The following is a 15,102-nucleotide window of genomic DNA, read 5'->3' as shown; positions in this document are numbered from 1 at the left end:
CTCTGCCGGCGGCGGCACGGCGGGAAGGCGGCGGGAAGGGCGGGCGGAGGGCGCTCGCTCGGCGGGCCATGGCCCGGATCGCGCTGCCGCCGGCGGGACCTCGGACCGCGCCGCTCAAGCTCCCGCTTGGCGCGGCGCCGTCAGTCAGTCAGTCAGTCAGTCAGTGTGCCGTGCCTCGCTGACCTACAGCCGGACACGCCGCCCAGCAGCCGCCAAGCACAAGGGTTACCCCATGCCGGAGCGAACCTCCGGCCCCGCAGAGCCGCCGACACCGAGTCCTTGGCTAAGTGACGTGACTCACCAGCTGCCCTCCCACCTCACACATCCCCCGTTCGCCATACAACAGCTGTTTTATCTCCCGCTGTAATTACGCCACATAAAAATAGTTACAAGGTACTTGGGGAGGGCTTGCTTCTAAAACGCTGTTGCTTCCCTTGTGCAGCGAATGCGCGGACTCCCGCGCTGCCGGGGGTTGGGGGGGGGGGGTGCAGGGTGGTGGTAAGGGAATGATCCCCGCTCTGCCGTAGGAATCCATTATTTCATCAGCCGTTCCAAGCGCCTGCTGCTCACCCCCCGCGCCTGCCCGGCCGGGAACAGCCCCGCACGTGCCGGTGCGGGAATGACACGGACACGCTCCCGTGGAATAAGTGCACGCCGCGCCCGCACGCCTGCTCCGCGGCCAGGCGGCTTCTTTTCCTTTCCACACCGAAACCTTCGCCCGTGACACTTCAGACCGCGGCTGGGCGTTCAGCAGTTTTGATTTTTTTTTTTTTTTTTTTTTTTTTTTTTTTTTTTTTTTTTTTTTTTTTTCTTTCACCTGGTTTTGTCGGGGGGGACGGCGGGGGGAGAGCCGGGACCCGCCGCCAGGGCCGCCTGTGCCCGGGAAGAGCTCTCCACCTAGCCAGGGAAGCTGGAGTGAGCTGCTGGCGGGTGTCACGTTTCTCATCCCGGAGGAAAAGAAACTGTTGCTGCTGCAGAGCGTGCTCGCCCGACAGCGATGAGTCAAGCTGTGAGACTTCTCTCTTTTACAGCTGCGATCATGTGCCGCAGCAAAACCTACCGGGCTGGGGAGGGGGGGAGTCGAGGGGGAGAAAAACAACCTTTTACGAACTGATGTAAAAATAACCGCAGAAACGGGGCTCGCCTTCCCCGCGGGGGTGGGTGGGGGTGTGTGTGGCCAGCGCCGGCCAGGCGGGGCTCCTTCGGCACCGTAGGGGATCGGGGGGAGCAGCCCCCGCCGACCGGGCCGTTCGGCAGTCGGGAGGGGGTCGCCGGTCTTTGGAGGGCTCCTTTCCTTCCCCTGCCGTACGCACTCTCCTTTCTTCTCCTCTATTCACGCGAAGGAGTGGGTGGTTCGTCCGGCAGCAACAGGAGGAGGCTAGTCAAGGGCAGCTGTCAAAATCTCCCCCCCACCCCCGCCTCTTCCTTCTCCTCCTTCCAGTTTAATGATCAAACGTCTGCTTGGAAGAAAGGCGAGGGAGCGGGAGGCACGGAGAGCTCCCCCCGCCGCTGCTGTTTTGTGTGCATGAGCGAGCGGGTACAGGCGGACACCCCCCCCCGTTCCGGCCGGTCCCTCCCCTCCTGTCTGACAGAGCCTCGACACCCAGGAGGGGAGGGAGGAGAGAGGAGGAGGAGGAGGCAGCCGCCGCCGCGAGTGCCAGTGCAGCGCACGGTTACTCTCCCGTACTCACTGCGGGGAGGTGGGGGAGGGCGTGCGCTGTGTACCTTTCTCTCCCGTGCCTTTCCTCACTTTAACAGGCCGGGGCCAATCGCCAGCAGAAGGGAACAAAGGGAAGGGGGGAGGGAAGCCCACCCCGGCCGCACTAGAAAGCCCCCGGGGGAGGCAGAGCCCTGCGGCTCTCGCTGACAGCAGCGCGACCGGTGACCGGGCGCCTGGCTCCGCGGCGGTGTTTCTTCTTTCTTCATCGACCTTCTCCTCCTCGCTGAGCTTAAAGGGGGAAAGCAGCGTCCGGCGAAGGGAGAGAAACTTGGGTCGGTGCTTGGGGTGTCCGGCGATCGGCTCGGTCCTCGCGATCAAGATGAAAAGTAAAAAAGGTAGTTGTGACGGGGTGCCGGGACAAAGCGGGGTGCCCCGCGCCCCTAGCCGAGATGGAAAGGGGTATGGGGAGCTGTCGCTAAGCCAGCCGGAGTCCCTTTGCCTTCTCGGCCTTTTGTCCCCCGTGCCCCCCCCCCCCCCCCACGCCCCCTGGCCTGTATCCCGTGGAAGATTGCAGTGGATGCTCCGCTCCCAGACAAAACATGCGGGGCTGTTGTTTGGAGGCGGCCGCCTCTGCGCCGCTGGCTCCCTGTCAAAAACATGTCCAGCCGTTCGCCTCGTGTCCTCCGCCAACTTTTGTTCTCGCCCCCTCCGTGGAGCCTCTTCCCCGTGCCCTCCCGTAAAACACTTCTGAACGCTTTTCCGCACCGAGCCCCACCGTCCCCGCGAGGGGGACGAGGGTGCGGGTGGTTTTCCCAACTTGGGGCGAGGAGAGCGGGACCGTCCGGCAACTCTTTGTTCGCGGGGACGGCAGCGTGGGGCTTGAGGCGTGGGGGGGCATCGGCGGCAGGGCTTCAATCCCCTTCGCACCCTCGACCGCCTTGTTTTGCTGAAAGTTGAAGCCTCTTTTATCCTTTAAAACAGGGGGACGAAACGCAAAGTACAAAAGTTTTGACGCAGGGTTAAAAGGAGGAAGACTCCCCCCCCCCCCCCAACCATAAGGCTGTTTGAGTTTTCTTTGTGTCCACTTCCAGAGAGACAAACTTTACAGTTAGAGGATCGTTACTCATCGCACTCGTGGTGCTTTAAGTGCCCTTAAATTAGCGCTTGGCCACAAAGACGCGGAACGTGCTTTCGGATCCAGCGCTCCTGCGCTGGCTGGGAAGAAGTTCCTAGCAAAGCAGTGTCTGTTCAGTTGCGATTTGCCAGTCGGCGGCGTGGCTGAAGGGTGTTTTGCATTCAAAGACCATTAAATGCTCCGAAGTGGAGGGTTAGAGGGGAGCAGTGCGCATGTTCAGTACTCCAGAGTTGTGCTGTTTTCCCCCTACTATGCATTCCTGCGGCTCCGTAGTAAAGCAGGCTCTCATTGTTAGTACCCTTGGAGCAATTAATGCATATGTAGTTCGTGAAATCATTGGGCTGCTACAGACATGGTGTGTACTAATATGGTTTGTAGCCCTCGCCAGAAGTTTTTTTGGACATGCCGCTCGGCTAAGAGGAGCGCACACAAAGGGAACTGAGCCACAAAGCGAAGTTTAAAGAGCGGGCAGGGTGGTGCTGAGGAGCGCAGCGTCCCGCGGGAGCAGAGTGGGGTTTGATCCCAGGCACAGCCGGGGCTGCGCGCCCAGCTCAGCCCCCTGTGCCCAGAGACAGAGGCAGCGCTGGCTTTTAAATGTTTCTTAGGTAGGTCGAGATTCTTCACCCTGTTGGAAGCAGTTCGTGGTTTGTTCCCCCCCCTCTTTTATAGTTTCGCTGAATTAATTTAGCCCAGTTATTTTTAGGACATTCCTATGCTGCCTATTTGCACAGCAGTGGTGAGCTGGTTTCCTGTCTGCTGTTGCTTCCATTGTTCAGACTTCTCTCCCCGAGGGCAGCTGCTGGTTGGTGAAATACCAAACTCCCTGCACTTTCAACTGTTGTTCTTGCCATCCCCGAAATAAATGCGTGTGGAAAACGCTGACGTAGTTTCTAGGTATGCATGTGTAGGGCTTTGTGTGTAAGAGAGTGTGTGTATGTGTGTGTGTAAGCTCTCTGCTTTGAGGATTGCAAATCCTGGGCTGAAACAATGGAAACAATGAAAGGTGACAGGCGGGAGGGAGAACTTTTCAGAGGGGCCATGGGCCTGGGGTTTGCGTGGCACAAATTAAAAGGTGAGGAGACAAAGGCGGAATCTTTTAAAAAGATGTTAGGGCTAGGGTGCCTTTGTTTTAATAAAGGTTGGGCTTGTACTTATTTGTGACCTCCTGGCATTTGAAGATCATTCAAGAAGTTTCAAAGAGTGACTTTGTTACAGATTTCTTGCTTGCACTCCTAGAAAAATCCCGTTTAGAGGAAAAAAAAGGATAGTACAACCAAGTCTAGTTGCTTTACAACTAATAGAGTGCAAGCTGTAAAGTACAGAGGGAAACAAATGGGCTGGTTCCTCAATTATGAAACTCATTCAGAGGAAAGAGTTGTTTTTTTGTTTTTTTGGTTTTTTTTACTGTGGAAATTCCCTTCTGTATCCTTGTAGTTTTTTGCTGCTTATGAATAATTTTAAACGAATGTATTTTTGTTGTTGATTTTTAAATTCGCATTGCATTTTAGTTAGGTTTTTTGGTATGCGTGTTGGGTTTAACATTTTTCAGTGTGTGATGCTGTTTTTTATTTTGATGATTAGTTTTGTTGAGGGTTTTTTTAATTGTTTTTCTGGTTTTGTTTTTTTTTTAAGCTAGCAGACTGGATTTAAACCTCAGGACTCTTCTATGGATAGTTTAATTTACAAATAGTAACGTGATAGCAGTCACACGGAACCTACTTGGCTTGTTAATTAGCTGATTTAGAACACAGTCTCCAAAAGGCACAGGCATGTGCTCAAGTTTATACATGTGAAGAATCTTACTGAACTTGGTTACAACAGGATCGGGGGCTTGGATAGGAACTGGTTCTGTTTATCAGCGCTCTTTAAAAAAAAAATCTCACTGAAGAAATTCAGAGAACCCTAAGGGGTGGGAGGTTTTCTTTAAGGTGATTTTTGTCCATCCCCTCTCAGAGGGCAGAGATTGTTCCTTGTGGTATACTTTGTCCTCTTTTGAATAACAATTGGCTTCTGCCACTTCCTCCGTGAAGCTCTTCCTCGACACAATGGGATAGTTGTTTTTTTTTGATGCCTTTTTTTTTCCCCTCATAGCCTAAATTTTTCGTTTGCTTAACTTCCATTTCGTTTGTCTCAGCCTCTCTACATACTTTGTCCTCCCCCTCAGAGTATTTCAGCATACCTTTTTAAGTGGCAGTGGTTTGTTTTGAAATCAGCTTTAGTCATCACTGTACTTTTACTCAAGTTGTTTCAAGCTGTTAACGTTTGGGTGTTGAGCCCAGACTCCAGATCCTAGGTGTAATCTTCCCTGAGCTGATTACGGGGAGGACCTGTGAAGTCTTTGGGCTGTGATACAATGCAACAGTGCATTCAATCACTTATATGACTTCAGCTGGGAAGCCAGGAGGATAAACTAATTTATAAGGAACGGATGCTGATCATGTAGTCCTTAGATCATTAAGAGCATAGACTACTCTTTTAAGTGGCAATGAGGAAGTGAAGGAATGGGATTTTGTGTTGTTTCTCAGATCTCTCCGCAAATGAACTTGTGGTGCTTTACTTTTAGTTCTATAAAAGCAGATTTTTTTTTTTTGTTTGGATTAAATGTGTTTAGGAGGAGACATAAAATAGCCTGGCTCTAGCCTGTTTTTAATACAAAGTAGTAGGTCAGCTGGGGCTACTCATCGTGTCCACAGGCCTTTATTCTGGGTGTAAATAACAGTAAGCCAATGGTCCAGTCACGGAGTGTGGCGAGGACCCTTTTCAGCTGGGCCCTGTTAAAACAGGAAACCAGCAGCGAATGGGCTGATTACTAACAAGACGGAAAAACAAAGCTGGGTTGTAATCAGCAGGAATGCTTTAATGAAAACAGAGCCTTGACAGCAACAATGTGGATCCTGCTCTAGTAAAAAATATCAGCTGGGGTAGTGCGAGATTTCTAGCCATGACTTCCTGTTGCTGCTAGCTCTGTCCTGCGCCTGAGAGATCCGCCACGAGTTCAGAGGGCTGATCAGCTATTTAAATGAGCTCATTTAAATGAGCAGAAGTCTGTACTACACTGGGTTTCCTGCTTAACCAAAACCTGCTTTGTGTCACTAACTTACTGTGTCAATTAATATGACACACTAAGCCGGCAGGTCAAAGGGCTGGCTCTGCTGATGACTCATTTCTTGCTAGGTAGGTTACGGTTAGTCAGATGACAACTTTTACTTTAGCAAAAGATCTTATTTGGAAAGGGAGAAACGTTTTTATACTGCTGGCTTGCACACAGTATCTTATCACTTCTTTTTTTTTTTTTTTTTTCTGCTAAAGGAAAAGCAACAGTTCTAGGAGAGGTTTTGCTGTTAATTCAGTTTTCTGAAATTCAGGGAGATGACCATGTAGTCTTTCAGTTGTGTGGTAGATCCTGGAAAGGTCACTTCAGATTGTGTGGTGTGTACCTTGAATACTTTTTGTTAGGCCATGTAAGTACTGCTTGCAGACCATTAGACATGTAACTTTTTCATAGTAGTTTCTCCTTCCCTCTTGTTCCCAGCCCTTGCTGTTTGCCTCTCCCTCTTTTCCAAGGTCTTGTCTTACTGCCCATTATATTTAAAAACAAACAAAAAACCCAACCCTGTGAAGTGCTGCAACAGTTCTGGTTCCTGACAAACAAGAACAGCGCACTTCAAAACATTGTCTGAATAGCATGGGCTAGTTTTAGCTAGTTTTTAAATTCAATTTAAAAGGGCTGAGCTGCTTTGCAGAGCTGTTGCAGGATCTTTGTTCCCAGAAGCGTTCCTCATGGCTCCAGGAGCCCATGGTGCAAGGCATGTTCTCAGGTCAGGTTGCAAGCATGACAGCACTTTCCATGAAGCTATGACAAAGAGGTTTGCTTGGAATCATTGTAAGGCAAACTTTTGACATACTTTCTACACGAATTAAGAAACTGTTTACATAATTTGGAGTTTTATCTTGTGTTGGTTATTTAAATATTGTCCTATTGTTCCTATTCCATGACTGGATAATTTATGTAGCTAATCATCAGATGAAAAATTTGGTGTGTCAGTTTGGTGTTTGTCAGTTACATAAATCAGCAGTTGGGAGAATGGAAACAATACCAAGTAAGTTACTGAAGTAACTATGCCAGACAGATTGTGGATTGATCATCCTGGTGGGAATGCTTGCATATCAAAACTGTGCATTTCAAATTGGACAACTTAAAGTAAATTTAAGGATGTTGGAGCTATTCATAAATAGGGGAAGGAAAGATAATTTACCGTGTCAGCTTTGGCTGAAGTTTGGAAGTGTGAGGAAAGGTCCTTCTCTGTGTCTCTCCCTACTCCCCTGCCAAGTATTAAGGAAAACTTGCACGTGCATACCTTCTGTCTTTGTGTGGTGGTAAAGGCTTTGGTGGCTGCCTGGTGGGTTTTTTTAAAGGGCATTACTTCCTTCTTGCTTCTCACTTCTGGAGTAAGTGCCTTTACTTCTGGATATAACATAGTTTTAGATAGTTTAATATTTTCACTGGTTCACTTCTTGTTTTTTAGGGCTTACTTTATTTCCTTGAATAGAATTTTTTAATTATGGATGATTTCCCACAGAAAATCTTACTTTTGACCTTTAGTTGGCTTTATGATTAAGGTTTTTAGTTTTGGTGTTACAAGTGAGCAAATTTCTTCCTTTCCTCCCATCAACCCCCCAGTCTAAGTTCAAAAGACAAAAAACATTAAGGGCTTGTCTTCCTTCTATCGGTTCTGAAACTGCTTCTGAAAGCTAGTGTGAGTTCACTTGAAACAAGTATCTTACTTGCACTTGTATATAGTTTGTGAGATTCCTAAAAGTTCTGGTGAGTTTGAAACATGGTTTTCTTCGTCTTTTATGGAACTAGTGACTCGTGCATCTCCTACCAAAGGAGTAGAATTGTAGCCTTCCTAACGATTGAATACCTGCTCGTTTGTTTGATTTACATTACATAGCTTCATGTTACTAGTAGTGTGATGTTCATATATAAAGGAATAGTCAGATTGTGAAATCTGTTCCTTCCTTTGTGTTGGAGGGGGAAGGTATGCAGGTAATTGGCAAGTTTGGAGCCCTTATAGTAAGCATAGCACAGAACACACGTTTCCAGGGGTAAAAAAATGAGATGAAAACCACAATGTTGAAAAATTAGTCAGGATAAAAACTGGTACCTCTAAATGATCGTGGTTCTTTGATACAGAATACAATACAGTGAGAGTCTATTTCCTGATAAACTGGTGAACTCTTAGGCACCTGGTTCTTCCCTTCTTCTGCACTTTTTTTCCTTAATAAGTGGAAACCTCCTTACGGGTGATGAGAAACACAATTTTCCCCTTTTTTTCTTCTTCCATTAATTTTTCTGAATAGGTGTAATTATTCCTTTATAAAATGTACAACCTATCCCTCCCAAGAGACAAGCACCAGGATGTTAAGAAATAATTAAATAACCTGTTGCTTGAGTTGGGGTGTTTTAAGTTCTTCCTTGTTGACCTTTTGCTCAGCCACTGGTTAGTTATCCTTGAAAAAAAGTGCTGGATGCATACCACAGCCAGCAAACTTGGACAATATTCTCATTAGATAGAAGCTATCTGATAACGTTCAGCAGATAAAAGGTTGCCAGGGGAACAAGAAAATGAAGGTTTGCAGAGAAGAATTCCTTTAGGAACGGATCATTGGTGCTACTTTTTTGTTCAGCTGACAGAAGAGCCACAGCATGACAAGTTAACGCTGCAGGACGAATCTCCCGTCCGAGGGGCTGTAACAGCAAAGGCAATTCACGTGATATGAAATGTCTGTGCCATACAGTGCTGGAGCCAAACAGTTAACGGATTTAGGACACTGATTGTTCTTGTCTTTACAATTGTAGGTGTAGTTGCAATATCAGGCAGTGAAACGGAGGATGATGACACTATGGATGTCCCACTGGATCTTTCCTCATCTGCTGGCTCAGGCAAACGGCGGAGACGTGGCAACCTGCCCAAGGAATCCGTGCAGATTCTTCGGGACTGGCTCTATGAACACCGATACAATGCTTATCCTTCAGAGCAAGAAAAAGCGCTGTTATCCCGACAAACACACCTTTCCACACTACAGGTATTTAAAAAAGTTGCTCTCCCTTCTAAAGGAGCTGTTTTCTGTTTTAATTCACCTATGGTCTAGCCGTGGATACAAATGTTTACACTGCATTTGAGATTTCCTTTTTTATTGCTGCTCTCCTGCTGATGGCACTCATAAGGAGAGATAGGGACAGATTATGTGTTATGATGATCTTTGTTTATTGGGAATAAAAATATTTTTGTGGGAGAACAGACAGTCATGAATTGGAGCATGCATGCTAATTTTTTGCAGAATCGTGCCCCAAAAGACATAAAGTGTCTGTACAAGGTAATTAATTGTGAGAAGAAGGTATTTATTTGTCAACAGAGGTTTTATGGTGATAGATGTGCAGCTTAACATGTAACTTTTCACTTCTAAAATGGCAACTTGAGGCTCGTTCCAGTAGAACATGGACATACATAATTATGTGTATGATCACTGCCATTAAAATCAGTGGAACAACCTATATGGGATGGAGCTACTCAAGGGTGTTTAGTGCAGGTATGGATGAGGTGTTTGTATGTTTATTTTGGATTCTCATCCTGGGATGCCACTGGCATCTGTGAGGTCCCTTAGGCGCATCATTCTCATCTTCTGTGATCATCTTGGGTCGAACAGCTCTTGCCCATTGCTGTGGGAAGGTGGCTGCATGAGAACTTGGGTAAACCAGGGTTTGGTTTTGGGAGCTGCTAAATAGAGAGCACTCCAGTTAAGTCCTGGGCTTTATTTTTCCATATTAATTCATCAGTGCAAAGTTCATAATTGGCTACAGAATAAAATTTTCTTAATGCAAAATTATAAAGAAGACTTCCATTATGTAGTAAAGAGAAAAAAGCCGTTAAACTATAAACTATCCTGTATTGCCCAGGAAACTGGTTGATATTTAAACAAGGACAAACTTAAGTGAGGTAATTCATGTTATGTCTGTCGACACAGTCAGTTGAACAAGGAAAATCAGTAACTATTTGTGGGAGGAGTGGCTCTCTTCAGAGAGAAAAGGTTTTCCTGTTGTTAATTAACCTAAGCTAGGGAACAATAGCCAATAGGTTAATGTGTGTGCACAGAGTTAAAAGCTAAACCCCTAGTTTGGACTTCATATGTCCCGGGGCTTTCTGTAACAGGAGCAGGGAGTTGGTAGCACCGGGACAAGGGAAGGGCCCTTGCCAGGCATGTCAGAACTTGCCAGTAGGTCTCTATTTTGTTGTGCAGTGAAGGAAACTGCTTGGAGGGGTTCATTAATCTAACTGTCCGCTCTAGTGGCACATAGTTGGGAATGAATGAAGGTAGAAATTAAGATGTCATTATATTCCCAGGTCTGCAACTGGTTTATCAATGCACGCCGCAGGCTGTTACCTGACATGCTGAGGAAGGATGGCAAAGACCCAAATCAGTTCACTATCTCGCGGCGAGGGACCAAGCTTCCCGAGGGCGGCCTGGTGGAGTCTGCCATCAGCACAAAGAACTACATTCCCCTGCTGGATGAGACTGCCTTCCTTCCCGCTGCCGCTCCGCTTGGCAAAACTGTGTCCTCTCCCAAGCCGGCTTCCCCGGGATCGGTCCTGGCTCGGCCGTCGGTGATTTGCCACACGACAGTGACTGCGTTGAAAGATGCCCCTTTCCACTTTTGCCAGCCAGCTGATGTAGGCCAGACCACGGACCTGCAGCAGCCCCCGGCTGGCGGCTTCACAGATAGCCCCCTGTCCTGCCACGAGGACGCATCCAAACTGGGACCTGGTGCAAACACACAGAGTGGGCTCTTTAACACTCCTCCTCCAACACCACCAGACCTTAACCAGGATTTTAGTGGATTTCAGCTTCTGGTGGATGTTGCACTGAAAAGGGCGGCAGAGATGGAGTTGCAGGCAAAACTTATGGCCTAAATCCCCTTCCTTCTCCTTCCCCGTTTTGTTTTACCAGGCAGGGATCTAACAGCTGTGTGGTTATTGCCACCCACACGATATCAAAAGACTTCACTGCGTTGTTATTATTTTTTTTTATTAATCTTATTTGCACAAGGGGATTGCTGAAATGAAGCTTCCTGTCACTGAGATGGTCTTCAGTGGAATACGGTCATTCCAAGAATTATGAACTTAAAGCTACTGTAGAAAGAAAGGATTGTGTGTTTTGTTGGGATTTTTTTTAATGTTTTCTTTGTAGATTTTTCATAATGTGAGATGTTTCCCAAGATCATGTGATTTGTTTTGTTTCTTTCAGACTGTGCAATATCTAGTAATGATATAGAGTCTTCTTATCATTCCCATGTGGAACGGAATATACCGACACGCTGTCTAAATTTTCAATTTTTTTAACAATACAAACTTTGGATGATCATGCTTTTTTCCCATAATATAATAAAATATTTTCTTTAAAAGTGATGCATACAGAGTATTTTGTTGAATACAAACTTTGCAGAAAACATGAATTACACTTGAAACAAATGGAAGTGAGAAATTTTTGACCTCGTACTGACTTTCTTTGGTTCAGAGAGCCACGAACCAAACTAGCAGTTGTTGTTAATCAGATGTTTAAAAGAATGCTGAAAAGTGGGCCAGAAGTACCTGATTGTGTTCTGCTGTGTTGAAATGTTTTAAGGGGCCAAAGGGAGCTATGTGGGCAATTCTGACTAAATTTCAGAGGGAAACCTTGGGCCTCTCTAAGAGTTCCAGCTCTTGGCTCCTTGAAATATTTTAGGGCTGGGATATGTGATGGCCCATGGGGAAGATCTGAAGATAAAAGGAAGAGGCCAGAAGAGGGGTTGGGACAAGTGTTCTTTGCAGATCTTTGTCATGCAGCTCCTAGACATGACTGGTGACAAATTCTGATAGGGGAGGGCAAGGGCTTCTAGCCTTACTTGGACTAGCAATGACAAGGTTTTTACTCAGTAATTCTAGTAGACTGAAATAAAGTAGGCTGTATTGCATTGAAATCTGAGTTCTGGGAGCCAGGTCTTTGTGAGATACTTTAACAGGTGGTTGGCTAAGATTTAGAAGAGATCCCTGTTGTATTGGGGTGTATTTTTGCCAACAGAATCTAAGTTACCTTTCAGAAAAGGACTTTGCTATCAAAATGACTTATTACTGAAAATGGTGAAGACTTGCAGCTCACATTTCAACTTACTTGAATGTCAGTTGCCCACCCTTATCCTTCCAGCAACAATGAAATAAGAGACCTCCAGGGTAAAAAATTGGTTCTGGCTAATCTTTAAAAACAAACCAGTTGTCTCTTTGGGAGGTTGGGGGAGGGCTTTGAGGAGTAGGAGAGTTGGTGAATTTAAGGGTATCATTATGAGTAGAAAAAAGACTACAATATTCTGACTGCTATACTGTTTTGCTGTGGCCTTTATCATTTTCTAGTGTCAGATATATTCTTTGTTCTCTGGAGTGTTCTTTGGAATTCTTCTGAACTTGTGCCTTTCTTGAACCTTAATGCTTAAAATCAAAATGGCAAACAGTAAACACTGGTTTACTTATGACTGCTTTGGTAACACAGTCATCCTAATATACTGTATGAATATAGAATTATTTTTTTAAAAAATTGGAAATAAAGCTGGAAAATAATTTTGAACATACAGATGGCTGTATACTCTGTCTGCAAGGCATTGCAGGTGGGTACAGAAGAGCCTAGTCTAGTATCTCTGGACACCCTGTACTTGATACTTCTGAGCTGTTTTTCCTGGGGTACCTATGTGTGTATTGTTTTGTTGGGTTTTTTAAATGACTAATTGTAAAATGGAAGTGTACTTTTTTGTCACTGTGAGGTTCATGTTGAGGGGGAAGTTGGTTAATAGACATGGTTTTGTGGAATAGGTGATTTATCTTAAGGAGTGCTACACGCCCAAAGTGGAGCATCATCTTTGATAAAGGTGTGGAAGATGCCTTGTCCTTTCCTGTTCTTGCAGGAAGGATCTTTATTCACTCCTTACACCCATGCTTCACAAATGAAAGAAAAACAGCCTCACAGATATGTTTGCATTGTTTATTTGAATTGCTCGACATTTTCCTCTTTTGGTTTTTTTTTTTTCCAAAGCAGTATGTTGGTGTGCTGTGGGGCACTCAGATCATTACAGGGGATTTTCAGAGATCTTTACTCTTCATTACTTTGCCCTTTAAAATAAAAAATGTCAACAAGTTTAAAAAGAAGAAAACTTTGCTGGCTGAGCTGACCAGTTCTGTAATTTCACTATAGCAGCTGCAGTACTGAAAATGAAAATAGAATGAGGAAGAAAGCTAAGAAAGCTGTTGCCATTCAGGTTAACAGTTTTCATTGAAAGTAAAAGCCTGTGGTCTCTCTGCTGTTTTCATTTACTATTATACAAAGTGATATACATGTAAATGACCACCCAAGTCCTGCTTGTGTCATGAGCACTGTATTTCCATTTTACTGACTGACTTACCCTGGGAACTTCACTGGTGACCAATTTTGATTGAGTCTAGTAATATACTTAAATTATGACTCGTGTTAAGGTTACACCTAGAAGTTTGGCTGTAGTCATAAGTCAGATGGCTGTGGCTGAGTAGCACCTGACACCACACCACGTAAAAGCTTTTCCCTAGCCTGAGGTGTTATTTAACTTAGAAGAAGAAAATTACTCACATTGAGCGCCCACTAAAATGTATCAAAAGGGAGTTTCTGCTCTCCTGTAATCTAGCGCTGATAGTTTTGGTGCTGGCTATTGAAGTTTACCTAAACCTATTCTTTCTGAGCATAAACCTGAAGTAACTAAAGTTATCACAGGTAGGTAGGTATATGTAGGGCATGGGGTGGAGCTACAATCCTGAGCTGAGCAGGAGTCCAAGTAACAAACCAAAGGCTTCCAGTGCTGGCCACAGATCCCTGGTAGAGCAAACAAAAAGTTCTTTGTGAAACTTATTTACCATGGAAAGGAAAAAAATAATATAAAGAAGCAAGGAGACAACATGAGTGGTTTTGCTGTTCTTGCAGCAGAGATAAACCTAAATGCAAAGCAGTTTTGTCAAAACCCAGCCTCTGGCTGAAAACACACACTTTGGCTACTCTGAAGCTGAAGGGAAGGCACTGCCCTGTGTTACTGGAGGCTGTGTGGCCAGCCAGGGCGTCAGCGAGCGAAGAGGTATGACAAACTCCTGCCAGGGAAAACAGCTCACACGCCGACTTCGTCAACCTTGTTTTCATGGCTTTTGTGTCTTGTAAACAAGTTGTGGCAGCTGCCTGTGATAAATCTCTGCGCAAAGCAAAAATAATTACAATAGGGAATCTTGACCCTGGCGTCGCTGCCTGCGCGCAGGGAGGGAGGGAGGGGGTGGTGTCTCGCTGCCTGTCGCGGGGGGTGGCTTGTGGTGTCCCACATGTCTCCCTCCCAGCCTGTGCCATGAGGTCAGCCGGCAGGGCTGTAAAACCGTTGGAGCTGCTGCAGCTGGCCTCGTGCTGTGGGGGAGGGAATGGAGTGGAATGGGGCGAGCGGGGCTGGAAGCTGGGCCAGCTTGCACGGCTGTGCCCTGCCGGGCCATGCTGGCTCGGATAGCAGCAGGATCCTGCGGCCCGGCCCGGGCAGAGCGGGAATGGGGCGAGCAGGGCTGGAAGCTGGGCTAACTTGCACCTCCCGGGCCATGCTGGCTCGGATAGCAGGAGGATCCTGCGGCCTGGGCCCAGCAGAGCAGGAAAGGGGCGAGCAGGGCTGGAAGCTGGGCTAACTTGCACCTCCCGGGCCCTGCTGGCTCGGACAGCAGGAGGATCCTGCGGCCTGGCCCCAGCAGAGCAGGAATGGGGCGAGCAGGGCTGGAAGCTGGGCTAACTTGCACCTCCCGGGCCATGCTGGCTCGGGTAACAGCAGGATCCTGCGGCCTGGCCCCGGCAGAGCGGGGGGTGTGCGATAGCTTCACTGGAAAAGGGGAAGCAGGAGAAAGTAAGCAGCAACCAGGGAGAGAGGGCGTGTGGTGGAGAATCAGTTTTCCCCTTGGAGATGAGGTAAGGCTGCAGTGGGAAGCCCAGCCCGCAGAAGGTGCAGTGCAGCTGGGAGTCCAGGTGCACCGTGACCCTGCTCAGTGTCAATTTTACACCTATGGTATTTAGGCCACTTGCGCTTAACTGTGTCCTGCCTGCCAAAGTCTGTTTTCATTTGCCATTTTCTTCAGTCACTTATGCAGGGTTTTTTGGTAACCCTTGGAGTACTTTATATTCTCTTTTTAAAACTAACTTAGTTTTGGTTTGTTTTTTTTTTTTTTCTTTCTCTACTTGG

General features: G+C 46.7%; 1 protein-coding gene across 5 annotated transcripts; it reads left to right on the top strand.

The window, feature by feature from the left end:
• Positions 1-255: 255 nt before the first annotated feature.
• TGIF1 (TGFB induced factor homeobox 1) lies at positions 256-11,259 on the top strand. 5 transcript variants are annotated; one of them, XM_059858691.1, is made up of 3 exons: positions 256-393; positions 8,659-8,885; positions 10,202-11,259. In XM_059858691.1, the coding sequence occupies exons 2-3, from the start codon at positions 8,703-8,705 to the stop codon at positions 10,766-10,768; spliced, it is 750 nt and encodes a 249-aa protein (XP_059714674.1). In that variant the 5' UTR covers positions 256-393; positions 8,659-8,702; the 3' UTR covers positions 10,769-11,259. The 5 variants fall into 5 exon arrangements, with proteins under 5 accessions (XP_059714674.1, XP_059714683.1, XP_059714656.1 ...); XM_059858700.1 differs by lacking the exon at positions 256-393 and adding an exon at positions 870-1,009; XM_059858673.1 differs by lacking the exon at positions 256-393 and adding an exon at positions 1,678-2,055.
• The last annotated feature ends 3,843 nt before the right edge of the window (positions 11,260-15,102 follow it).

The sequence above is a fragment of the Haemorhous mexicanus genome, chromosome 1, assembly GCF_027477595.1.
Source record: "Haemorhous mexicanus isolate bHaeMex1 chromosome 1, bHaeMex1.pri, whole genome shotgun sequence".
NCBI lineage: Eukaryota > Metazoa > Chordata > Aves > Passeriformes > Fringillidae > Haemorhous > Haemorhous mexicanus.
The sequence above is the reverse complement of the archived record's forward strand: the minus strand, read 5'-3'. Positions and strand labels throughout refer to the sequence as shown.